Source organism: Rhinatrema bivittatum, chromosome 11 (genome assembly GCF_901001135.1).
Source record: "Rhinatrema bivittatum chromosome 11, aRhiBiv1.1, whole genome shotgun sequence".
Lineage (NCBI taxonomy): Eukaryota > Metazoa > Chordata > Amphibia > Gymnophiona > Rhinatrematidae > Rhinatrema > Rhinatrema bivittatum.
In genome coordinates, this window is record NC_042625.1 from 51,763,656 (window position 1) to 51,790,457 (window position 26,802).

The following is a 26,802-nucleotide window of genomic DNA, read 5'->3' on the forward strand; positions in this document are numbered from 1 at the left end:
AGAAAATCATCTGGGAGGGGGTATAACTTATCCATAGCTCTACCCACCTTGAGGGAGGCTTCAGGGGAATTCCATTCCTGGGACAGCAATTGCAGTAGCGTAGGATAGGAAGGAAAAGACCTCGACGGTGGACGTAGACCTGAGAGCACAGCCTTCTTAGTTGGTGGAGAAGGCCCTGGAGGGTCTTGTGGATCCTCAATATCCAATTCCTGCACGACATATGGGATGAGCGGATTCAACTCATTCCTCTGGAAGAGACGCAGTACCCGGGGATCATCCCCTTCCATCTGAGCCATCAGAGAAGGTTCATCCAGGTCTGGGTCCAGGAGAGGGCCTTGAGGAAGAGGAGCCAAGCCTCCCGGAGGATGATGGACCACGTGGACCCTGGAAGCACCTTGGTGAACCCCAGGTCCTAAGCCCCCCCCCCCCACTCCCTGAGGCCATCCTGCTTACCTTAGGAGGAGGCAGCCCTGTTGGATCTTGCTGCTGTCCCATTCTGGCCAGGTAGGCATTGTGCATTAAAAGCACAAAATCAGCCGAAAATAGAGGTGGTCCAGAAGAAGGCACCGAGGGGGGGGCGGGGGGGCAAGATCGGCGGCAGCACTGAAGAACTGGCATCCGAATCGTCCCCTGGCTGCTCTGGAGCAGTCGGCTCAGAATCAAAGATGTCCACTGTTCCCGTGCTGGGCGGGATCTGGGCCGGCCTCCATGCATCCAGGCGCGCCATCGCGTGCAAAACTGCTCGTCCTGCAGGCCGCAAAGAACTCTCCCCACCAGGGAGGCTCTCCGCACGTGCAGCACCTCGAGGACCGCGGCATGGGACTGTGAGCTCAGCCGCCGACGAATTGCTGGTGAGTGGCTGCGAGAAGCAGGGAAAAACCCCCTCTGCAGCACTACTCCTTCTCCCCGATCTTCCTAAATTGCTATTTACACCACACAGAAGAATGTCACGTCTCTGTGGAGGCTGCCCCGAGGCAAAACGACTTCTCAGGGCAGCGGATCGGCTCGGAGAAAAAGGGGGAGAGGTTAGACCACCAACTTGCACCCCGGGGCTTTCAAATCTAACTTGCAAGTAAGAAAGGTACAAAAGCTTACCCCCCAAGAGCAAATACAACAATGGAGACTGAAAAACAGCTCTTCCTGCAAGTTAGATTGCTGGGCCCTAGACGAGGGTCTGAGCTTTCCCTGGTTTTTTGTTTGTTTTTTTTACTATCCTCTGTTAACCTTGATCCATCTTAAGATAGGAAGGAAGCTAAGAAATAGAGAAAAGAGCACTACATTTAGCTTTTCAGAAGTCTTAGTGGGGAACTAGAGTTCAGCAACTCATCTGCTGGAGTCAGAAGAATACTGAAGGATGACAGAGGGTGCACTAGCTTATATGGGAGCACCCTTTGAAGTTTTCTCTGACGCCATCTGCTAGAAGGGGGACATAACCCACTGTCTGGACTGATCCGGGTATGTACAGGGAACCCCCAACAGAATTAGAATTACACCCTCTTCCCTACCATGGCATCCCCCAACAGATTATATTGCCACACCCTCAACACACCATGGCATACCCCAATCTCCCATACCCTCCAACAGAATATTACACCCCCCTCTCCCACCAAGACATCCCCTCAAACGTTGACACCATCAACCCCCCTCCCCCCGTCAGCATGCGTGCACGCTCATACACAATATCCCCCAATCAACATACCCTCCAACAAAATATTATACCTCTTTCTTCCTCCATGGTACCCCTCACTTAATTCCATACACAGACCATTGATTCCCCAATCTCTCATACCCAGCAACAGAATATTACCTCCCTATCCCCCCAGACACAAACATAGACATACACATATACATAGACCATGACATCCCGAAGGCTTCAGACTTTATGGATTACTTACCGGAAGATATGAGACAGGGAAATCATACTTATATTCCTCAACCTGCAACTTATACACCAGCTTCATCATTGAGCCATTGCTAATAAGGCATTGAAAGAAAAGCACAGTTAGTTCCTCAGTTTCAGTAAGAGAACAGTAAGTGGGGCTTCCTAGACCCATATAAAAACTACCATACTGGGTCCAGCAAGGCACACATCCTGTCTCCGACAGTGGCCAGTTCAGGTCACAAGTATCCAGCAGGATAACAGAATAAATCCAATCCTTCTTGTTCATAACCATGGATAAGCAGTGGCTTTTTCCAAGTCTACATGGCTAATAATGGTTTGTAGACTTTTCCAAAATTTTCACTACATCCTCTGGCAACAAATTTCATAATCTAATTGTACACTGAGGGCCAGATTTTTAAACCTACGCGAGGGCTTAGATTTGTGCGCGCAACCAGGTGCGCACAAATCTACGCCCGATTTTATAACATGCGTGCGCATGTTATAAAATCCGGGAGTCAGCGCGGGCGCAAGGGGGTGCACACTTGTGTACCTTGCGTGCGCCGAGCAGACTTCCTCCGTTCCCTCCGCCCCCCCTTCCCCTCCCTAACTCGCCCCCCAGCTCTGCCTAAACCCCCCCCCTTATCATTATCTTCTAAGTTGCGCCTGCCTCTGGGCAGGCGTGGGTTACGTGCACCGGCCCATGGCCGGCCTGCGATCCTGGACACAGCGGCAAATGGCCGCTGTGCCTGGAGTCTCCAGCACTGCCCCGCCCCCTTTTTCAAGCTCCGGGACATGCACGCGTTGCCGAGCCTATGCAAAATAGGCTTGGCGCACGCAGGAGGCTTTTAAAAGGATTACGCGCGTAACCCTTTTAAAATCAGCCCAAGTGAACATACTTCCTCTATTGGCTTCATGGAGTGTCTCCTAGTCTTAATACTATTGGAAAGGATAAATAACTGCTTCCTATTTACCCATTCCATAACACTCATGTTTATAGACTCTAGCATATCTCCTCTAGGCTGAAGAGTCCTAAAATGTTTAGCTTCAACTCATAAGGGATCCCTTCTATGCCAATTATCGCTTTGGTTGCCTTTCTCTATCCATCTTGGCATGTTTACCTGGGATCCAGAAAATCTATCACAGTGTTGTATTCAACAGGATTCATTCTTCCCTGCAAACAGCGAAGGTTCCAGCCTACAATACTGCCATCCAAGCTACCAAAAATCATCTCCACTAGCCACGGAAACACAGCATGCAGATCCTATAGGGAGTCAGGAAAAGAAAGTCATCAGAAAGGTAGCAATGTTAGTCTACTGCAGTAAAAATGACAGAGCTGCTGGCACCTTAGAGAGTACGCATCTGACATTTTTTCAGGAAGAGAAAAGTCATAAGAGCATAGACAGGAATTTGAGACAGTAAGAGAGAAAAGCACCACTAGACTAAGCAGCATGCAGCTCCTACATAAAAATATAACCAAAGCAAGTGAAACGTCATAGAAAACAAGAGACACAGATCAGTCTCTGAATTCTCCAACTCTGGTCTTATGGTCTAGAGTGCATGAACTAGAGGCAAGAAAATAAATTCACCTGTTTGAAGCTGCTTTTAAATCTGAAGTACTTCTCTACAGTAAATGCACTTCCCAGAGACTCTTATGTGTCACATATGTTTGTCTTGACTTAGTTGTAAGCTCCATAGAGCAAAGACAGTCTCTACTAGACATACATAGTACAACACTATGTATGTCTAGTAGTGTTGAGCAGTAGTAATGGCAGTATAATGGGAAGTGCTAGAATTACTTGTCAAGAGGGCTTATTAGTACAGCTAAAGAGAGTTCCTCCTATGAACTTGGATGTAATGAATTCCCATTACCAGCTGCTGTGCAGGGTTTACTTGCTTACAGATAATCACTCTATCCAGTGAATAATCTTGCAGATCTGTTGTCAGGTTGCCTGTGAACATTTTGAGGGGTTTGTTTTGTATATTGATTTAATATTATTATATGTACCTATTTGTATTGTATTTTTATTGTTGTATGTACTGTTAACCAGCTTGGAGCCATTTATTAGACAGGCAGTATACAAATGAAAGAAATAAAGAAAAATATAAAGAAAAAGCCTCAACCACAGCCAGGTGTAATATCAAGCTCATTTTAGGCATAAAGAAGCTTTAGAGTCTGAAAGCCTCAATCTTAGTAGAGTTTAAATTGTTGTCAACCTGTCTGATGCTCCAGCATCTCCTCTTTATCCAGAGTCAAAGATGACCAGGGTAAGAGACATCAAAAGTCAGAGAGGGAAAGTAATGGCACATCATGTCTGGAGCCCATCAACCTAGTTATGAAGAATCTACTTTATGAGGAAAAATGTGCAGGTTTAGAACCCAAAAAGGTAAACAAAAGCAAATCTGAGTGCTATACTCTCTAAAGATTTTTTCCAATAGTTTAGAATGAGAGGAATGTGTGCATTAGTACAGATTTAATCAATCTGCACCTATGCCAACACCCCAAAGTACTTATAGTCACAGTAATAATGTTAACATAGGCATCCAGAAATAGCACTATTTTTATGAAAGCAGTAAAAGAAGTCATTACATTTCTGAAAGTATGAAGACATCTCAAATATGCAGGCAATTGCTGTAGAACAGGCAGCAAATCTCTTGTAGAGTGAGCCACAGACTCTACAGAAGCACAAAGCAGCAATGTTTATGAAGCTGTGAGTCTGAGGAATTGTTTACTTGTTCAAGAGAGACAGATGCTCACCTATCTTACTTATACAATCATCAGAAACTGCTAAAAACCACAAAGCAGGAAAAGGTTTCATACGGCTACTGAAAAGGGTTCCAAATATACTTTTTTGTAGATATTAACAAAAACACAAGATTATGGAAGTGAGTTTTTCACTCAAGAAAGAATATTGATATTACACCTGACTGTGGTTGAGGGGAAAGGGGACATCAGTACAATAGAATATTGCAAAGTTTCTCTCTCTCTCTTTTTTTTTTTTTTTTAAATAACTTGGAGTTGTTATACCTTGGCAGGAAAATCTTGAATAATCTGAACCAAATCCTGGCATCTTTGAACAAAGGGTTTGTTCACACAGTCTGCCTTCAGATTTGCCTGCAAGAGAAAGTGAGCATACATACACAGAACTCATATTCCTTCTGCCCAAAGAGTAACAAGCCTTTCAAAGCCAGAAAAGTGCAGGGGTGCAGTGGATTGTAGACTGGGTTTCATTTCTCATATTAAAATTCTGATTTTTGAATTTACATATTTTCCCATGTTCCATTTCTGCCACGGATTTACAGTAACTTGATTCTTTATACATTTTTTGACATGAAAAAGTTTTTATATAAACATAAGGCCCTCAATTACCAGCAAGAAGCTTGGCTGTTGTAAGGTGGGAAGAGCCATGAGAGGATTTTCTCTGCTGGTCTTTATGCTTTCAAAGCACTGAAGTTGCAATCAAACATTAAGCCACCTGCAGATAAAAAGAAAATCTTCAATTCCTTGCTGCGCTTTGCAATTAAAGCGCTTACAACAAGCTTATGATGAAGTGTAGGGGAAGGAGGGAGTACAGTGTTTTTCCAGGAAAAGCACCCGTCACTCTTCAGAACTAGACCTGCTATTGAACTTAAATTTTAAAAATCTATTAGTAACAGTTATAAGCCCTCAATTTTACTCGCAACCTACTGGAAAAAGTGTACAAAAGTAGCAAAGAGCAGGCAAATCTCACCCCCACTTACTAATATTTAATCCGGGTAAATTCTGATGTATCCTGGGAGTGGGTAGAGCCCTAACTGACAGGGATCAAAATAAACTCTGCGGAGAGAATTCAATGGGCTGCAAACCCAAAGGAGAGGAAGAGGAGGCGGAGCAGGAGCAGCTGCAGCAGGGAAAAACTCAAGCCCAGCTCCCTCGTCCCCGCTCACCATTTCAATCCGCTGCGCTTGCCGTCATCATTGCGCGCCACCAGCTCTGGGCGCTCGAGAATGACGTCACAGCAGGACGTGACGTACGGCACCGCTTCTGACTCTTTCTCCAGGGATAGGGTGTGGGTGTATAAGCGGGCGAGTCTGGGAGCCTTTGGACACTAACTACAAAGTGGGATGTGATCCTGCATTCTATTTCCAATAGTAAATCTCCGAATTCGGTGTCCATTGCTTTAACTAAGTCCTAGGAAAAGGACGCTCCCAGAACCGGTGAAAGGTGTTACATACAAGCGTATCAAACAGCTCGCTCACCAAATCCAGTAACTATTATAAAAACCAGTACAGTACAGGTTCTTGGGCAACTTCCCCTAAACCCTAGATCCAGTTGGTATCAAAAAGCACATATAATTACCATGCTGCTCTGAAATGTACTGCTGTCCTGTATTCTTCCTTCTGGTACTTTTCCACCAATTCACCAACCAGCCCCCTCATTCCCTTCTGTTCGGCCATGAACTGCTTATGTGCTGCGTTCATTATTTCTTTTGTGTGTTATCTTGCAGTCCAGAACATCCAAGACTCCCTTTCCGCCCTGCACATTCTCGGCATGGTCTGCTGGAATTAAATCTTCAAGGTCACACAACGTTCTCAGCTTGGAGCCAGGGCTGGTGCAATGGTATTAGGGTCCCTAGACGAACCTTTCACCCCATAATTAACCTTCAGGGCTTAGTCCCCTCCTGATATTTTGATAATTAAACTCAGCAATCATGATCATCCCACAACCTCTCCTCCCAAAATTGTTCTTATGTTCTTATACTATAAAAACACATGACACCAGATTTTTACATCTTTTGCTTTGTACACACACACACATAGGTAGATACTATATAGATATATAAAATTATGTTTCAGAAGTCATGTCACAATATCTGATGAATATATCTGTGATTTTTGGGGAGCAGACAGCAAATACAGAAGTACATAAATGTACAAATAAAAGAAACAATTCACATTACTTTAAACCCATCCTCTCATAATTTAACACTGCTTCTATCATTTATACTGACAAAATTATTTTTTTATTTTTTATTTCTGATATATTTAAAAGAACCTTCATACCATAGGAAGCAATGTCATTTTAGATCACAATTTTTTTATTTTATTTATTTAAAGAATTTATATACCGGAAGTTCCTGTATAGTATACGTATCACCCCGGTTTACAAGGAACCGTAACTATCGCTTCATTTAGCGGTTTACATTGAACATAATTAATCTGAGAAACAGAATAGTATATAATATGGTTAAACATTTAGCGGTTTACATTGAACATAATTAATCTGAGAAACAGAATAGTATATAATATGGTTAAACAGTTAATAAATAACATGCGGGTTAATAAGTAAATAAGTAAGTAAATAACATTGAACTTGATAGATCCAGGTAACAGGATAAAATATAGTATTGCATATGCTTAAGTACAGTTAAGTATTGATTTCTTCAGGAAGATATATGCTGGGGAAAAGACGGAGAATATGAAATGCCTTTCTTTTTGCTCATTAGCTCTAAGGGAATGCTTGTTTGAACAACCAAGTCTTAAGTTTCTTTTTAAATGTAGCGTGGCATGGTTCAAGGCGAAGGTCTGGAGGAAGCGAGTTCCAGAGTGAAGGGCCCACTGTGGATAGAGCACGTTTCCTCAGAGAGGATTTCGCCGGTTGTGTGATTAGTCTGTTCTGATATGCGCTTCTAGTCGGTTTCACGGATGTGTGTAGCTGAATTTGAAATGTTAAACTGAGCGGAGCGATGTTATGTAAGGCCTTATGTATCATCATTAAGGACTTGAATTGGATCCTGTATTTAATCGGGAGCCAGTGTAGATGATGAAGGATTGGGGTGATATGGTCTCTTTTTTTGGCATTTGAGAGAATTCTTGCCGAGGCATTCAGGACCATCTGAAGTGGTTTTGTGGTGCATGCTGGTAGGCCTAGGAGGAGAGAGTTACAGTAGTCCAGTTTTGAGAGTATGATGGCTTGAAGAACCATGCGGAAGTCTCTGTACAGAAGGAGTGGTTTTAGTTTCTTTAAGGTTTGTAGTTTAAAGAAACATTCTTTTGTTGTGTTATTGACGAATTTGTTAAGGCTGAATCCACCGTCTATGATGACTCCCAGGTCCTTTACTTGTTGCGAAGAGGTATCCGGACTTTGGCTAGCGTTAGGAAGTGTGGATGGGACATAGATTTCCGGTGCTATAATGAGGATTTCAGTTTTGTTTGTGTTTAAGACTAGGTTGAGGCTGGTGAGTAGGTTGTTGATAGCTGCGAGGCATTTACTCCAGTGTGACATGGCTTTGTGTAGTGTGTCTTCTATAGGGATGAGGATTTGTATGTCATCCGCATATAGGAAGTGTATAAGCTTGAGGTTGGTGAGTAATTGGCAGAGAGGGAGAAGATATATATTGAAGAGAGTCGGAGAGAGGGATGATCCTTGCGGAACTCCCCTCTTGGATTCGATGGCGAGAGACTCTTTGTTATTTATCTTGACCTTGTATGATCTGTTTTCCAAAAATGATTTGAACCAGTTGAACGCTGCTCCTGTAATGCCAATGTCCGTTAGGCATTGCAGGAGGCACGGGTGGTTTATGGTATCAAACGCTGCAGAGAGATCCAGGAGAGCGAGGAGGCACGGTTGGCCTTTTTCTAGATTAAAGATAATGATGTCTGATAGTGAGGCTAATAGCGATTCTGTGTTCCTAGTCTTACGAAAACCAAATTGGTTTGGGGTGAGGATGTTGTTTTCTTCAATAAAATCTGTAAGTTGTTTGTTAACCACTTTTTCCATAGTTTTGGCTAACATAGGGAGGTTTGCTATAGGTCTGAAGTTAGCTGGGTCTGAGGTGGGAAGGTTGGGTTTTTTGAGGAGCGGTTTGAGCATGGCTAACTTGAGTTGGTTAGGGACTTGTCCTTGGGTGAGAGAGCAGTTGATGATGTCTGCAACAGGTTTGGCTATGGTGTTGGTGATCAGACTCAGGGTATTTGAAGGAATATGGTCTGATGGGTGAGAAGAAGGTTTTATCTTCTTGAGAATGTTCTCTATTTCTAACGTGGATGTGGGTTCAAACTTGTCAAGCACTGATGGGGTTGTGTTAGGTTGTAAGGTGGTTGAGTGCGATGATTGTTGGGCGGTTGAGTGCGGAGGTTGTTGATCTGTTGCGTACAAACATTGTTGAGCGGTTGAGTGAGCTGATTGTTGAACGTGGTTTGGAGGTGTAGCTGCTCCTTTGAGGGGGGCTAGGAGTGATGTGATTTTGTTGTCGAAGAAGGCAGCTAGTTCATTTGCTTTGTTGAGAGCTTGATCATCTGGAATGGTAGGCGCCGGGGGTTTAGTAAGGGTTGAAACATATGAGAAAAGTGCCCTTGAATCAAAAATGAGGTGGTGGATTTTTTGGAGAAGAATTCTCTCTTGGTTTTGTTGATGTCATTTCTGTATGAGTTGAGGCACTCTTTGTAGATGAGGAGGGTGGTTGAAGATGGGTTTTTTCGCCAATTTTGTTCCTTGGATCTCAATTCATGTTTACGTTTTTTCAGCTCCGGAGTGAACCAAGGTTTCCTGTTGTCTTTGTTAGGGTTGATATATTTAGTTGTCATGTGGCACATTTGGTCTGCAACCTTTTTAGTGATGTTGGTCCATGATGAAGTTGCTGAGTTGGCGTCGGAGTGGTCCAGATGCACTAGTTCCTTGGCCAGGTGTTCACTGAGTTGGTCTCCTGAGCATTGTTTCCTGACGGAAATGGTTATTGATTGTGTGGATTGCGGGGAGAGCTCCTTTATTTCTAACACCGATGTTATGATTCGGTGGTCTGTCCACGGTACTGGAAGGCAAGTTGGGATATTGTGTGTTGCGATTCCATCGTTTATGAAGATAAGGTCCAACGTATGACCTGCTTTGTGGGTTGGTTCTGTCACAATCTGTCTAAAACCCATATTGCTGAGAGAGGCGAGAATAGTTTTACAGTTGGTGGATTGAGGTTGGACATCTACGTGAAGGTTAAAATCTCCCATGAGTATGGCAGGTTTTCTGGAGTTTAGGTGTTTTGCTGTGAGTTCTATGATTGATGATGGGTCTGCTTCCAGTTCTCCAGGCGGGGCATAAATTAAACCAATCGTCAGGTGTTTCGAGTTGAAAAGCGCAAATTCGATGTTTGATAGGTTATTTGAAGTCTGCAAAGCCAGACCTAGTGATTTTTTGGCTGCGAGGAGGAGTCCACCTCCTCTTTTTTTGGGTCTGGGTATGGAGAGAAGATCGTATGCCTGGATGGGAAGCTGATTTATTAGAGCAGTGTCGGTGGATTTTAACCAGGTTTCTGTAATGGCACAGATGTCAGGTTTTGCATCGGATAGTAAGTCATTGAGTATATGAGTTTTCTTAGAGATGGATTGTGCGTTAACAAGCGTGAGAGAGAAGAGCGCCAGCCCTAGAAATTGGGTGACCGGTGTCAGCAGGATAGGCCTTAGCCTCTGTTGACGGTTGTGATGGGGGGAGAGGGGGGCTTGGGTACTCTCCACTTGTGGTTGTGGATGATGGGAATTGTGAGGATTCCCATGATTAGATGTATCAGCAGTCGTATCAGTCAAAAGAATGCTGGACGAGTGCAGTACGAAGAGTGCTGGGCGAATGCAGACTGAAGAATGCAGTCAGAAGAATGCTGGGCGAATGCAGACTGAAGAATGCAGTCAGAAGAATGTTGGGCGGATGCGGTCAGAAGAATGCTGGACGAATGCAGACTGGAGAATGCAGACAGAAGAATGCTGGGCGAATGCAGACTGGAGAATGCAGACAGAAGAATGCTGGGCGAATGCAGACTGGAGAATGCAGACAGAAGAATGCTGGGCGAATGCAGACTGGAGAATGCTGGGCAAATGCAGTCAGAAGAATGCTGGGCAAATGCAGTAAGAAGAATGCTGGGCGAATGCAGTCAGAAGAATGTTGGGCAAGTGTCCTAGGAATGCTGGGCGAACGCCGTCGTAGCAGTGCGGGAAAGGCAGGGTGGTATAAGAAAGATGTGGGTGAAAATCTGATGTTTGGGATGTGTCATCCTCTGGATGTGTCTTCCTGTCCTAGTAGGTTTAGGAGTGAGCGTTAGAGTTTGGTGCGGTTTTTTCGATGGCTGACTGGAAGGGTGTAACCGGCCCTGGCTCTAGGACGCTCCAAGGGGCGCGCTAAGGGGCAGGCGTGCGACGCCTGATGGAGTCGCGGTAATTTAAAGGGCTTTGCTGAGCCGTCTGATAGGCCTAGAGCCTCTCAGGGGCGTGGTAGACTCACCGCGCTGGATCGGCAGCTTTTTAACTTTTGGTTTGCGTCTGTCCTCTTTTCTTTTAATTCCCAGCGTCTTTTCTCGTTGCTGAGGTCCGCCTCCTCTACGCGGCTCGCTATTGTTCGAGCGGGCTCCGGCCCCGATTGGGCCACGTGAGCCCCGGTTGAGGAGGGAGAACGTGGACTGTTGCCGGGGTCGAGCGGACCACAATCAGTAGTTCATACAATGCTGTCTAATTCCCAACCTATAGTCATTGATCCATTGTCCTTTTCTTTATGCTTGTATATTTTTAATAGTTGTTTTCAATTAAAAGCTGATGTAGTTATTGAATACAATCATTAAATTGCACTTAGCTTCAATACACTGAATATCCCCAACTTGGTCCATGTTTTGGATATACTTTCTTTTCAGGGGGATCTTCACACTCTGCTTATAAATCCAGAAATTGTTAGTAAAAATGTCTCTTTATCCCAGAGACTTGCAGTGTTTCCTCTTTGCTCTGTTTCAGAAGAATACAGACGGACGCCACATTAATAAAGCTAATGCACCAATTGAAAATTGCAACTTGTGATGCTGTGATTTGTATAACGTTTCAGTTAATCATTGGCATTTGTATAAAACAACTGAGGTTATTTATTTGTATATATTTCAAACATTTAAATTCTAAATCTTTCCACATAATGTAGTTTGCTACCAGTGTGTATTGATACAATATATCTTCATAAATGTTCTAATGTAATAACACTTTACTAAATATCAGATTTCACTTAGATCAGTAAGTATCAGTCCGCCTCCAAATTTAACCTGTCTGGATATAATGTGTTTAAAGTGTAAATCCAATACTTTCACAAGCATTGAGAAGGGACTCCCTGTTTCCCCCTCGAATTGTTTCCAAAACTTGATCGATTATTGGCCAACGGAGGTCTTTGAAGGAATGCTCCTGCATGACACAATGCTACACCATTGATGTGTTGTTTGGCAACGTTTAAATAACCCCTATGTTCGCTGAGTCTAACTTGAATAGAAATCCATACCACATTAGCTAAAGGTAATCTTAAAAAAATTCTGGTGTCACCTGAGTAACAGTGACACAAACTCCCTCCATTACCACTTTATGAAGTAACACAAAATGAAGCAAAAAAGACATTCAAAACTATGGAGTGAATTTTCAAATGAGTTATCTGTCATGCCAAATAGCTGTCACCATAGGCGACCACATAGTTTGCCTAATGGTTATGCTGACCATGCCTAGAGATAGCTGTGATTTTAATCACCAAAGCATATTCTCCTTATTTAGTGTTACACTGTTTTATTATTTTATTTGTTGAGTTCTAAATGCTATGTCTTGTTCTCCACTTAGAATACTTTCACTACTATAAGCAGAATATAAAACTATATAAATAAATCCGCACCGAATAGTCGTCTGGAGGTTGCGGAATATAAGGTTTTAAATAAAAATAAAATACTGAATTGTGTCTTTGATCAGAGCAAAGCTCACCACGATTCTGCATCCTGACATGCTACAGCTCTGTAAAACAATACCTTTCATTCTGTTCAGTATTACATTTGCCAGGATCCTTTAGCCCATGTTAAAGAGAAAGATAGGATGCCAATTTTTTAAGTTATGTCTCTCTCCCTTCTGTTTCTATGAGAGTGTGAGCAGTATTTTTCTTAGCATGTGTGGCTTATCGCAACCTCCACCATCTCCTTGTATAACTCTAGTAGGCGGGAACTGACAAGCTTCCATATCCTGACAATTCAGCTGTGAAGCCATTACTGCCTGTGGTCCTGACTACCTTGAAGGGTCTGGCAGCCTGGTATATTTCTTCCAGAATTAGGGACTTGTTCATATCTTTGTATTTATTAGCATTCGGATAGGTGGATCCAGAACCAGGGAGACAGAGCAAAACTGATGTTACGGGATATATATATATATTCCTGCACAGACATCAGCCAGCCAGTATTCTCTATCTCCAGAAGATGGTAGTTATGCATCTCCCTACTGGGGATTGCCTTAAAAGTTTTTTATAGAAGGAGAAAAGAAGAAAGAAGTTTATTGCCCCGCTCTCCTGTGGTGATAACTTATTGTCCCTCGCTCAATCAAGTATTCTGAGGTGATTTCTTCAAATTCTTCCCTGCCTTGATCTGGTAGCTGGTTTTTGGCGGCGTAGACTTAGCTGTAAAACAAACAAAACAGCTGAAAGGCAAGTGGTTGCAGGAAGCTGAGCTCAGCAGTGAAGGTATATGCCTTCTTTCCCCACAGCTAGAGACTGAATGTACTCGCAAGGGAGGAGGTGGGTAGAGATCAGGTCAGACCATTGGTTTCTGGAGGTGATGAGAGATGGTTACGCTCTGGAGTTTCTCAGAGTTCTTCAGGACATCTTTATGGTGTCTCCCTGCAATTCTCCGCAGAAGAGACAAGCAGTGGAGTGTACATTGTCAAGACTCCTCAGCCTGTGGGCTGTAATTCCGGTGCCTAGGTCTCAAGAAAATATGGGCTGATATTCCATTTATTTCATTGTGCCCAAGAAGGAGGGCTCCTTTCACCCCATCCTAGATCTCAAGGGAGTCAACCGTCATTTGCAGGTGACTCTTTTTCACATGGAAACCTTACGCTCCGTGATAATAGCAATACAGACCCAGGAGGACGCAGCCTTCACATGTGCAATATTGATTGGACCGCGGGCAGCCTCCCGGCCTGTTCAGGAGTAGCTTTGGTACATCCCACTGGTTCTGGATCCACCTATTCAACTGCTAAGAAAGGAGAAATTACTACTTATCTGATAATTTCCTTTTCTTTAATAAGGACAGATGGATCCACCTTCCTGCCCCCAGCTGCTGGATGTTTGTTCTATAGTCCTGCATGGCTGCGGTTTCCAGGGATTGCTAGTAAGTGTCAATCCAGTCCCTAGACTAGTGTCAATACACTTATTGTCTGAATTCAGTGTTTCCTGTTAGCTGAATGCTCGAGTGGTTGTCAAATTTTTGTTAGTTTGTCCACGGTTGGCTTTTGCAGAGAATACCGGCAGGCTGATATCTGTGCAGGGGTATATATACTATGATGTCAGCTTTGCTCCATCTCCAGCTCCTGATAAAGGTGCATAATCCACTGGTTCTGGATCCATCTATCCTTATTAAAGAAAAGGAAATTATCAAGTAATTAGTAATTTCTCCTTCGATTATATGGACAGTAAATGTGAACACATTTTGATATACGTGGAGGGACAGGTAGCCCTGCCCCCAAGTAAACCAGGTAAAAATGGAGCACTGCCAAGAGAGATATGGGAAACTGCATTGCTTTGGAATATATTACAGTTAGGAAAATGAAGCTGCTTTGCTTAGTTAAGCTGAAAGAAAATATTATAGCTTAATGCTGTAAGGAAAGACATATTTTAGCTTGAGCACAAGTAACTGATTTTACAGGAAACTGTTTCACTTAGACAAGTCAGAGGAACATTTTAGTTTAGAGATAACGAACCATCCTGCTTTCAAGGAGTATTATGGGACGATAGCTGAGAACAAAGAAAAGTGCATGTGCTAGCAAGATTTGATCTGAAAAAGTATAAAAGGGAGATGAATTCCAACACTGCTTCGGAATAGATGGATGAGATCTTGAACTGCTCTGAACCTGAACACTGAGCCCTTAAAACTTGGAAAAGAGAGTCTATGCCTTTCAGAGGGAATCAGAGTTGCCACACCTGATTGAAGGGAGCCGATCAGGGGGCATGGAACTCACCTGATCAATTGCAAAGCAATCACCAAAGATATATCTTTGTAAATACTTTCTATTTTGTTTCATTCTTTTTCTCTTTGGACTAATCTCATGCATAGTCCTAAATAACAATAAGTTTGCTTGTCAGGTAAATATCAGACAAATCTGCTCAATTTCCTTGATTGGGTGACTAGAGAATTGGATTAATGGAGAACACTAGATATAATGTACTTGGATTTCAGTAAGGCCTTTGACATGGTTCTGCACAGAAGACTTATAAATAAATTATGTGCCAAGGTCACGTGATGTGGTGAGCCAAGGGAGACCTGCTTTCCGGGGCTCTGGGCACTATCTCCCTTCATCTAGCAAAATCTGAGGCATCTGCATCCCAATTACAAACGTTTTTGAAGAATTTGAAGAGCATATGTTAATAGATAGATATATGCATAAATCTCCGGGGACGATGCCCTTGAAGAGGAGTAAAAAAGAAAAAGAGAGACTGAAGACCATCCCCAAGAAAATGGCTACATGGGGAGGAGATTCTCCAGGTCCCGCATTCTCTTTGGCTTCTCGTAACATACTTACCGAGAAGGTAACTAATGCAGTAGTCACTGTTTTAGACATTAAATTATCCAACATTTCAGTCCAGATCACTGACCTTAAAAGCTCCTTAGATTAAATTCAACCGTGACTGGATATGGAAGAAGGTTGGATAGGCCGCTTAGAGGATATTTAACTGCCTCTGCAGTGCAAATTTCTAAGCTTGAAAAGCAGCTGGGAGCACAAGTGGAAAATCTGGAAGACCTGGAGAACAGGTCTCACAGGAACAACATTCAGATTCTGGGTCTCCTAAAATCTATTCTCAAAACAAATCTGGCGGGATTTTTGGAAAATTGGCTGCCTGATGTTTTAGAGCTCCCAGCTCTGTTAGCTAATTTCAAAATCAAGAGGGCTCATAGACTGGGTGGCTAACAAGATGGAGACTTGAGACCCAGAATTGTATCACCAGGATATTTAACTGGGCACATAAACAAGAGATTATGCAGTCTTACTGCTGCAAATGTGACATCAAGTACCAAGGAGTGCAAGTTCTCTTATTTCAGGATTATTTGATGCAAGTTTCTTAACAGCGCAAGGCTTTCAATCCTATTTGTGCTGCTTTAGCAGCCAAGCAGGTGAAATTCCTCCTTCATTCCCAACACAATTGTGGGTTTGGCACTCTGATACCTATCTGGTTCTCAAAGGAGGTGGCTGACAAAATTAAAGCTAAAAGAACTGCATACAAGAAATACAAAAGATCCCAAAGGAAGGAGCACAAAGAAGAATATCTGATTCAACTGAGGGAGACTAAGAAATTAATCAAGTTGGCAAAAAGTCAAGCAGAAGAGAGGATTGCCAAGGAGATAAAATATGGTGACAAAACATTTTTCAGATACATCAGCGAAAAGAGAAAAGTCCAAAGTGGTATAGTGAAATTGAAAGGTGGAAATGATCAATGTGTGGAGGGAGACGAAGAAATGGCAGAAATATTAAACGAATACTTCAGCTCTGTGTTCACTAAAGAAGACCCTGGAGAAGGACCATCTCTACACAACAAGAAACTGGAGGGAAGCGGAACAGAGGAAAATCCATTTACAGTAGATAATGTATGGGAAGAGCTAAAGAATCTGAAAGTGGACAAAGCCATGGGGCCTGATGGGATTCATCCAAGGATACTGAGGGAGCTCAGAGATGTGCTGGAGTGGTGCCGAGTGATTGGAGAAGAGCGGTGGTGGTCCCTCTTCACAAGAGTGGGAACAGAGAGGAGGCTGGTAACTACAGACCAGTTAGCCTCACTTCAGTGGTGGGAAAAGTAATGGAGTCACTGTTGAAAGAGAGAATAGTGAACTATCTACAGTCCGGAGAATTGATGGACCAGAGGCAGCATGGATTCACCAGAGGAAGATCCTGTCAGACAAATCTGATTGACTTTTTTGACTGGGTAACCAAGGAATTGGATAGAGGAAGAGCACTCGATATCATATACTTGGATTTCAGCAAAGCTTTTGATACGGTTCCGCACAGGAGACTGGTGAATAAAACGAGAAGCTTGGGAGTGAGTGCCGAGGTGGTGACCTGGATTGCAAATTGGTTGACGGACAGAAGACAATGTGTGATGGTAAATGGAACCTTCTCTGAAGTGAGAGCGGTTTTAAGTGGTGTACCGCAAGGATCGGTGTTGGGACCGGTCCTGTTCAATATCTTTGTGAGCGACATTGCGGACGGGATAGAAGGTAAGGTTTGTCTTTTTGCGGATGACACTAAGATCTGCAACAGAGTGGACACGCCGGAAGGAGTGGAGAGAATGAGACGGGATCTAAGGAAACTGGAAGAGTGGTCGAAGATATGGCAGCTGAGATTCAATGCCAAGAAGTGCAAAGTCATGCATATGGGGAGTGGAAATCCGAATGAACTGTATTCGATGGGGGGGGAAAGGCTGATGTGCACGGAGCAGGAGAGGGACCTTGGGGTGATGGTGTCTAATGATCTGAAGTCGGCGAAACAATGCGACAAGGCAATAGCTAAAGCCAGAAGAATGCTGGGCTGCATAGAGAGAGGAATATCGAGTAAGAAAAGGGAAGTGATTATTCCCTTGTACAGGTCCTTGGTGAGGCCTCACCTGGAGTACTGTGTTCAGTTCTGGAGACCGTACCTTCAAAAAGACAAAGACAAGATGGAGGCGGTACAGAGAAGGGCGACCAGGAAGGTGGAGGATCTTCATCGGATGACGTACGAGGAGAGATTGAAGTGTCTAAATATGTACACCCTGGAGGAAAGGAGGAGCAGAGGTGATATGATACAGACTTTCAGATACTTGAAAGGTGTTAATGATCAAAAGACAACGACAAACCTTTTCCGAAGGAAAAAAATCAGCAGAACCAGGGGTCACGATTTGAAGCTCCAGGGAGGAAGATTCAGAACCAATGTCAGGAAGTATTTCTTCACGGAGAGGGTGGTGGATGCCTGGAATGCCCTTCCGGAGGATGTGGTGAAGACCAGAACTGTGAAGGACTTCAAAGGGGCGTGGGATAAACACTGTGGATCCATAAAGTCAAGAGGCTGCCAATGAAGAGTGGGTGACTCGCCGGAATGATGGCTACTGCCTGGAGTCAATACCCTTATTAAATAAACATACACAGGCTTACTGTGACTCCAACATCGCTCTAAGCTTCAACAGCAAGAGGAAATGTGGAAAAAAGGATTCACACTCACAAAGAGGGGAGTAGCTGGCTTGTTACGGCGGTTACTACCCCAAATCAAATAAGCCTGATACTTCACTTTCAATGCATATACAGCAAAGTTCTCTGATTCAACGGCAGGGGAGAAGAAAAGAGGGTTCGCACTCACAAAGCGGGGAGTAGCTGGCTTGTTACGGCGGTTACTACCCCAAACCAAATGTGCCTGATACTTCACTTTCGATGCACATCCAGCATGGCTCTCTGCTTCAACGGCATGGGAGAAGAAAAACAACCAATAAGGGCTAATAACATAGTCTGGGTAAAACAAATAAGCATGGGTGCAGCTTGCTTATTGCGGCGGCTACTACCCCTACTACCCCTAACGAATCAAGCTAGATATTTCACTTGGATGCAGCTCCATCACTGCTCTCTACATTAAAGGTGGGGGTGGAAGGGAAATAGAACCAAGAGCTAAGAGAAACAGATAAGTATGAAGCTTACTGGGCAGACTAGATGGGCCATTTGGTCTTCTTCTGCCGTCGTTTCTATGTTTCTATGTTTCTAAGTGTTTGAGGATATCCAACCTACTAAAGCTTTCCTGAACAGTCTGCCTTAGTGTACACAGATCTAATACTGGCTATTTTGATCTCTTGTTGGGCTATTTAGCTTTGGTTCATCTTCTTTTTACAGTTTTCTTTTCGAATTATTGTTTTGTTATTTTATGTGCTATAAATAAAGTTTGGATGTTGAAATGTGAACGGAACATCAAAACCTCGTGATCTCTGAGAAAAGGCAGAAATAGTGCCAAAGAGCCTACACTCCACAGACAACACATCAATATTACTCAGCATTCTCTGGAAGTGAGATAATTCGGTGAGGTATTGCCTGCATGTGCCTTAACTTGGAGACTTTTCGTCACTAGTCAGTTGCTTCAGGATCTCCGTTGTTCTAGACTGCATGGGCCTTTCAGACTTTTTCCTTCTGCAGTGGCTCCTGGTAGGTGATTCCCTGGACCTTTTCTAGTTGTCTATTCAGTCCACGGTGCTTTGCCGGGAGGAGGAGTCGTAAGGAGATGGCTCCCACTTGTATGGGGAACAAACTGAGACCTAATTACCATTGGAGGTGGGTCCAGGCTGTCCTGATTCTCTACTTCGGCTCCTACTGTAGAGAGGAGCCGCACCGGAGGCAACTCCTGGAGCTTACTCAGCGTCTTTACTCTAGAAGGGACTTTTCTGTTTACTTGCAATTAGGATAATCATAGACCTCACCTATAGATTACACATGCAATCTGTTGAGTTGGGGGTGAATTAAAGTTCTTACTTACTTGTTGCTTGTCTTTAACCCTTCTGTCTGGGGAATTTCTCAAGCATCCATGTTGATATGTTTATATTCTACATGGCTTTGTTATCTTTTCTAGCAATTATATTGTTTTCTTCTTGGGATAGTGCCCACCCATATCATAGCATATCTCAATTTTACCGAGATGCTTTGTCGGCAAATGATAGTTTGCTTTCAGGGTGGGGGAGATGGGGAGGGAGGGATGGGAGGTTTACTGGGTTTATTGGGCTTCAGGGGATGCAGTTAGAACTTGGCATAAAGCTTTTCTCACTATGGTTTTCTGAGAATACAATTTTTCTGGGACTAGTTTCTTCTGGGTTTATGGCAAACCTAGAGGTTTCTCTACCATGGCTGGGGGACCCATGGTGATCCGAGGCAGTTTAGCTTTTCTCTGTGTACCGAGCTTCCCTGGGAACATGGGTGACCTGATTAGATTGGTTTCATTAAATGTAAATGGGCTAGGGTCACCTATTAAACACCAGGAAAAGAGACCACATCTCCCCAGTCCTACAAGACCTCCACTGGTTACCAATTCATTTCAGAGTCATTTACAAATCCATCACCTTGCTATACAAAATCATTCACCAACATACCATAATCGACCTTCAAATTCCTCCCCGTTTACACAAATCCACAAGACCGACCAGGGAAGCCTACAGAGGATGCCTCCTTGTTCCACCCACTAAAACTACTAATCACAGCACCTTGAGAGACCGAGCCCTTTCCACAGCAGGCCCACCGCTATGGAACTCCATCCCCCCAGATCTCAGAAATGAACCGTGCCTCCTAACCTTTAGGAAAAGACTTAAAACATGGCTTTTCAGGCAAGCCTTCCCGGACTCCACCTAACATGCACCATCAATAATTTCTCTGCTTAGAAGCTGTATATAGTGGACTCTGTATTTATATTGTACACTTGTATATAATTAACCTCCTCTGTCTCTCTTTATTTCTTACAATCCCAGTTCATTAGCCCTTGTTAATTGTAACTGCATCTCTTCATCACGTTTATTTATGTTTTTGGTTGTATTTTTCGCACCCCTGTTTTTCTGTAAACCGACATGATGTGAACGAGTTCTTGAATGCCGGTATAAAAAAACCTTAAATAAATAAATAAAATAAAATAAAATTAAGCGAGCTAAAATACTACAAGAACTTAAAAAGCACAAGGCGGATATTGCTTGTATACAAGAAACCCACTTATCAGATACAGAAAACAAGAAACTAAGGAGGGAGTAGGTAGGTAGGCTCCTGTTTCTATTCAATAACCTCAGGTAAAAAGGCTGGGGTGGCCTTTCTCATTCACAAGAACACTCCCTTTCAAGTTCATAAGGAGATTAAAGACTCAGGTGGATGGTTTCCGATTTTACTAGGGACACCTAAAGGTAGGGATGTAACTACTGTAATGTTTACGGTCCTAATGAAAATGATCACTGTTTTTTTGAGAATTTAACACAAATTCTGCTATTGAATAAGAAAAGCTGGCTTTTTATAGTAGGGGATTTTAATTGCGTACATGATCCCTCTTTAGATAGACTTCCATCCCATAAGGCTTCAAGGGACTCTGGTAAGAACCCTGGTATTGCATATCTATGTAACAGTTTACAGGTATTAGATTACTGGAGAGTCCTTAATCCTACACTAAAGGATTTTACCCATGTATCCAGGACATACACCTCTCTATCTAGGAATGACTATATTTTAGGCTTCCAAGACTTTTCCCTCACATTCACCACGCAACACAGGTGCTTTAGATCATGCCCCCATTTGGATAGATTTCCATATCACAGATTTTGAAAGGGGTGCAGCCTTCTGGAAATTTCCATCATTCCTTTGGGAAAATAGAGATTTTCAAAAATGTCTTCAAAGTGGGAAGAGTTTGCCTTATATAATGCTGCACATGCAGATTCGCCTGGGCTTTTTTTTTGGGAGACTAGTAAAGCACTTCTCTGGGGTGAGAAAGGAAGGGATGCCAAATTAAATAAAATGATTTTGAACTTGGAGGCAAAACTGAAGTTAGCCAAGGATAGAATGATACAGAATTTGTTCAAGACTACTAAACCTGAGAATCTTTCTGTTCTAGAGAGCTTGAACCTTTGCATCCATCAAAGGGTACAAAGAATGTTACAGTTCTCAGAACAGCGTTATTTTCACTTTGGGAACAAAGTGGGCAAGCTTCTAGCAAACACAGTTTGGGTATGGAAAGGGAGTATATACATAGAGAAGCTCCGGTCCCCACAAGGGTCCTGGCCTACTAGGCATTCAGACATCTGTGATATTCTCCATGGGTTTTATGAAGATCTTTATTCTGAGGATAGAGTTGGGGGCCCTAAAGAGGAGAATTCATTTATTCGGAACCTTCACTTGCCTAAAATCTCAGAGGTCAATTAGAATTTCTCAATAGACCGATATAGACATATGAAATATTAAACATTATATCATCCAGTAAAACCTGCAAAGCACCAGGCCCAGATGGGTTTTCATATGATTATTATAAAATGTTGAAAGATTATGTTGCCGTCCCACTACAGGCTTTTTTTCATGATGCAGTACAGCGAGCACACTTTCCAAGGGGATTCAACACAGCGCAAATTACAGTATTAGCCAAATTGGGCAAGGATCCAACTTTACCAGCTTCATATCAGCCCATTTCCCTAATTTTGCAAAAATTCTCGCAGATAGGGTGAGCATCATTCTTCCTGTTATTATCTCAACCCATCAAGTGGGATTTGTCAAGGATAGGATGGCAGGGACCCATATTGTTAAACTGATTACAGCAAGGACCTACTGAAAAAATAGGGGAACCCCAGCCATAACAATTGGCTTTCACTCCGAAAAAGATTTTGATAGGATTTCATGGCCATATCTATTCTTGGTGTTAGGCAGATTCGGGTTTAGCGGAGATATTTTAAAGAGTATTTCTCTTCTCTACGATAACCCAAATTCAATTATTCTGGTGAATGGATACAAATCTGAACCCTTCCCTATTCATAGAAGAGTTTGACAAGGGTGCCTTCTTTCTCCGCTTTTATATTTACTTTCCATTGATCCCCTGTTAAGAATGATCGCTAAAGACCAATCTATATCAGGTCTCGAAATAGGAGGCACTTCCTTTAAAACTGCAGCATTCACGGATAATGTTTTAATTTTCTTACCTTTACTAAAACCTCGTTATTTCACGTTTTAGCCTATCAAGTCCAGTTTGGCACTTTTGCAAGGCTTAAAATTAATCAGGCTAAGTTGGAGGCTTTAGATGTTGCAGGGAATTCACGTTGGACTTGGGATGGGGCTTTCTCCTTAAGATGGGTTAATTCTGAAATTAAATTCTTGGGAGTTAGGATCCCTTTAGATGTGCAATCCTTGTATAAGTCTAGTGTCCTGCCACTATTACGGTCTATGTAAACTAATATCAGCCAATGGGTGAACCTACCACTTTCACTTACTGGTCGGGTTCACTTATTAAAAATGATTGAGATTCCTAAATGGCTTTACTTGTTGCAAATGCTACCAATTTGGCTACTCTGAAAAGATATCAGAGAGATAGAAAATCTTTTAAGCAGGGACAGAAGGCCAGGCTTCCTCTAAAATCTTTACAGTTGCCATTGTTATGGGGTGGGCTGAACTGCCCAAATTTACAACATTACAATCTGACCTGTATGCTCCGAATCATCCGGGACTGGCTTCTGGATTCTTCTTACTTTTCACCAAACGAACACTCGCAGGCGTGGCTGGGTGGCTTTTCTCTCTCTTACAAGTAGACTGGTGTAATATGAAAGAATTAAAGTCTTTTATGGTGGTTACTTCTTGTAGATGAGCGTGGAACTTACTATGTACTATGTCTGGACAGATAGGAAGCCTCTCCACTCAACTAGAGATATGTGGAAACCCATGGTTTCCCACGGGGATGGAATCCAGGGTGTTTAAGGGCTGGAGGCAAAAAGGACTTACCAGCATTCAAAAGTTCTTCAAAAATAATACAGGGGTGCTATGCAGTTTTCAAGATTTACAAAGTACCTTTCAATTACCCTACAGAGATTTCTTTGCCTTTTTGCAAATCCGCCACTATATCTCATCCTTACTTCTTAGAAATTCTAAGTTAGATTTCTTTGGCAAGTTGAACATCATTTTTCAAGGGGAGGTGGGGAAGAAACCCTCATGTGCCACATTCTCTAAGGCTTTGCTTCTTTTAGAGGACTATCAGGATTATAATGAGGTCATAACATGGTGGTCTCGATGGCCTGGACTAAAACTGACGAATAAAGATCTTCACTATTGCTTTAATCACATCCTGGAGATCTCAGAAAATATTATTCTGCGAGAGACACAATTTAAATGTATTTGGCAGATATATGTATCACAATCTCAGGCATTTAACTTCAAAGTGTTCCAGTCCCCAGTATGTGAAAAATGTGAAGCTGGAAACAATGACTGTATGTATAGTTTCTGGAACTGTTCACCAATAAGTGTCTTCTGGACTGCAGTTGCTAATAGATGTTCTACTACGTTGGGTATCCCCCTACCAAAAGATTTGCATTTTTGGCAATTTGGTTTATATCGCCCTACTTCTTTGAACCTTACCAAACCCCAAATTATGTTTCTTGACAGAGCAGAGGTCATCGCTAAAAAGGAAATTTAAGCTCATTGGATTGATAAGGTTTCCCCTTCTTTATCTTTCTGGGAGACTAGGATATTAAAGTTACTTATTTTTGAACAATTATCTGCTAAGGCATTCTCTGGCTCCCATTCTTGGATACCGTCCGTACTGTGATTAGAAATGTAGTTCTTAATATATAAACTGGACCTTACTCCTTGGATTATTATGGTGTTATGTGGTCAATAGATCTTGTACACACTTAGGTACTAACTTGTTGCGATCCTGCCCGCGAGGAGCGCGGGCAGGCTCTTACCTTCTCACAGCCAGTCGGGCTGCTGACGCTGCTGCTTCTCTTTCCCTGAATCAGCTGGGGCCGTCCCCGCAGCTGTTGCCATGCGGCCGGCTCCTCTGTTCCTGTTCTGCCTTCCCCCGACATGCTGCTGCGATCCCGGGACCTTCAGCCAGCAGGGAGGCTGTCCCTCCCAGAGCCTGCTTCAGCCCGGGTCCTCACCCGGCAGGGAACCGTCCCTGCCGGTGCCTGCAGCCAGCACTTCTCTCTTCAGCCTTGCAGCGTGGAGCAGTGCCTGCAGCCTGCTACAGCCCCCTGCTTCCCCTGCAGCCAGTCTTACCTTCTCTCCTGCTTCTGACTTCGCGGCTGGAAGCCGCTCCAGCAGCCTGCCACTTTTCCAGCTTCAGGGCAGGGCTGCCCCCATGCTTGCCTGGCTTCCATGGGTCCTCCACGTGGCTAAGGACGCCACCAGCTTCCAGCACCAGCTCTCCAGTCTCCTAGGGCGCGAGCGCGCGCCTCTCTACTCCTCTTCAAGGGTCAGCCAGGTGTGGCCCCCTGCTGACCCCTCCCTGGGCGTTGTCCACTTCAGCGCTACTAAAGGGCTCTGCGTTCAGTCTGTCTTTGCCTTTGCAAGGAGTTGGTTACTCCTGAGATCCTCGTTCCAGGAGCTGCCTTGTGTTCCAGCCTTCTGCAAGGTCCAGTGTTCCATGTTTCCTGTCGGAGCTTCTTGTCCAGTTGTTCCAGTCCTGATGTTTCCAGTTGTTCCAGTCCTGATGTCTTCAGTTGTTCCAGTCCTGATGTTCGCTTGTTCCTGTTCCTGCCTTGAGGTCTGATTCCTAATCCGGCATCCATGGTCCAGCCCAGATATTACAAGCCTTGCACCTTGATCCTGAAACTCGCCTGAAAGCTAAGTACCTTGCTCTTGAATCTCTTGAAAGCTAGCACCTTGATCCTGTGTCCTCCAATGTCCTGGTACCTCGCGGCAAGCCACGCCGTGGTCCGTGACCAGCCCTCGGGGCGGGCTGGATTAGGGCCATCTGTGATGCAAGCCATGTACCTCGTTTCTAAAAGCTAGCCCCTTGATCCTGTGTCCTCCAATGTCCTGGTACCTCGCGGCAAGCCACGCCGTGGTCCGTGACCAGCCCTCGGGGCGGGCTGATTAGGGCCATCTGTGATGCAAGCCATGTACCTCGTTTCTAACTCTCTGAGAAGTCCTTGTTCCTGACCCTGTTACCTGCCTTGGCTGCCGGTGTGCAGCAAACCTGCTTCTTCCCTGTTGCCTTGATGTTGGTGCCTGATCCAGTTCCCAATCCAGTCCCAGATGTTCTGCCCTTCGTCTTCGTCTGGCTCCTGAGCCTTCTGGCATGTTGGGTCCTGGAGTGGCCAACAGGTGGGATTCATCCCTGTGCTTTGGAGCTTCCCTTCCTGCCAGCCGATGGGGCTTCGGATGTCAGTATCCCAGCATCGGAGTTCGCTTCGCCTGGATCTCTCCTGCATTCTCCTGTTCTCAGCGTGGTCCGTGACCTGCCCTCCAAGGCAGTGTTGGGGACGCGTGGGACAGGGTGGCCCTTGACTCAGTCCCAGGAGTGGTCTGAGTAGGGTGCCCTGAGGGACAGTGTCCATATCTTCCTTCAGCCCTTGTCCCTGAGTCTACATCTGCACCTTCAGTACCTCATTTCTGAACCTACCTCAGCATCTTCAGTACCTCGCCTTTGAATCTATCTCTGCACCTTCAGTACCTTGCTTCTGAGTCTACGTCAGCACGTCCAGTACCTTGCTTCTGAGTCTACGTCTGCACTCCCAGTACACTGCTTCTGAGTCTACGTCTGCACTTCCAGTACCCTGCTTCTGAGTCTCATCTGAATCTATGTTCCAGTCTTCGCTGTCCTGGCCTCCGTCCGGCCTGCCGCTTCGTGCCGTACCCTGCGGCAGGTCCGAAAGGGCTGGGAACGGTCGGAGGACTGTTCACAAGACCAACATTGCGTTGTTGGGTCTTCCGCAGCGTGCAGGTCCGGAGGAGGGCCTGTCGCCTGGTCATCACTCCAGTCTTGCTTCCGTCCTACCCATGCTCGGGCATGCCACGCCTCCCGCGGCCCTCTTCGGAATCCTCTGGGGTCGAGCCGCGGCCCAAGGACACACCTCTCTCAGGAAGTGGGATCGCTCTCCGAGCGCTCCGCAACACTAACTGTCATCCTTTGTATCACTTTTTGGAATATGACATTTTACAGGAGGGGTCAGTTGGATGGAGGGAGGGACTAAGGTTAACTACGGCTTACTTAACTATGTGATACTGTATTTCTTTATGTCTCTGTATGATGGTTGCTTCTGTTGCTTTAAGTGAAAAAATCCTAATATTTTTGAAAACAAAAAATTGTGTGCCCTTGGTATGGATCCTAGAATGACTGGGTAAGACACTAGCAGAGTGGGAGATGACAAAGGGTAGTGGTAAATGAGCATTCTCTGAGGAGGGGGTTGGTACTAGCAGTGTGCTCAGGAATTGGACCTCAGATTGGTTCTTTTCAATATTTTTGTGAGCGAC

The 26,802-nt window shown here is 44.1% G+C and overlaps 1 protein-coding gene across 6 annotated transcripts in view; it reads right to left on the reverse strand.

Annotated features, from left to right (window-relative positions):
- Positions 1 to 5,890, reverse strand: part of SMPD4 (sphingomyelin phosphodiesterase 4) — a 55,652-nt gene extending 49,762 nt beyond the window's left edge. For 3 of the 6 annotated variants that reach the window (XM_029620062.1, XM_029620060.1, XM_029620056.1), the window contains exons 1-5: positions 5,621 to 5,799; positions 5,250 to 5,355; positions 4,908 to 4,994; positions 3,001 to 3,143; positions 1,896 to 1,974 (exon numbers count right to left, since the gene is read on the reverse strand). In XM_029620062.1, coding sequence (XP_029475922.1) covers positions 1,896 to 1,974; positions 3,001 to 3,143; positions 4,908 to 4,994; positions 5,250 to 5,288 — 348 coding nt within the window. In that variant the 5' untranslated portion in view covers positions 5,289 to 5,355; positions 5,621 to 5,799. The other 3 variants (XM_029620057.1, XM_029620059.1, XM_029620058.1) reach the window with 3 other exon arrangements.
- Positions 5,891 to 26,802: the final 20,912 nt, after the last annotated feature.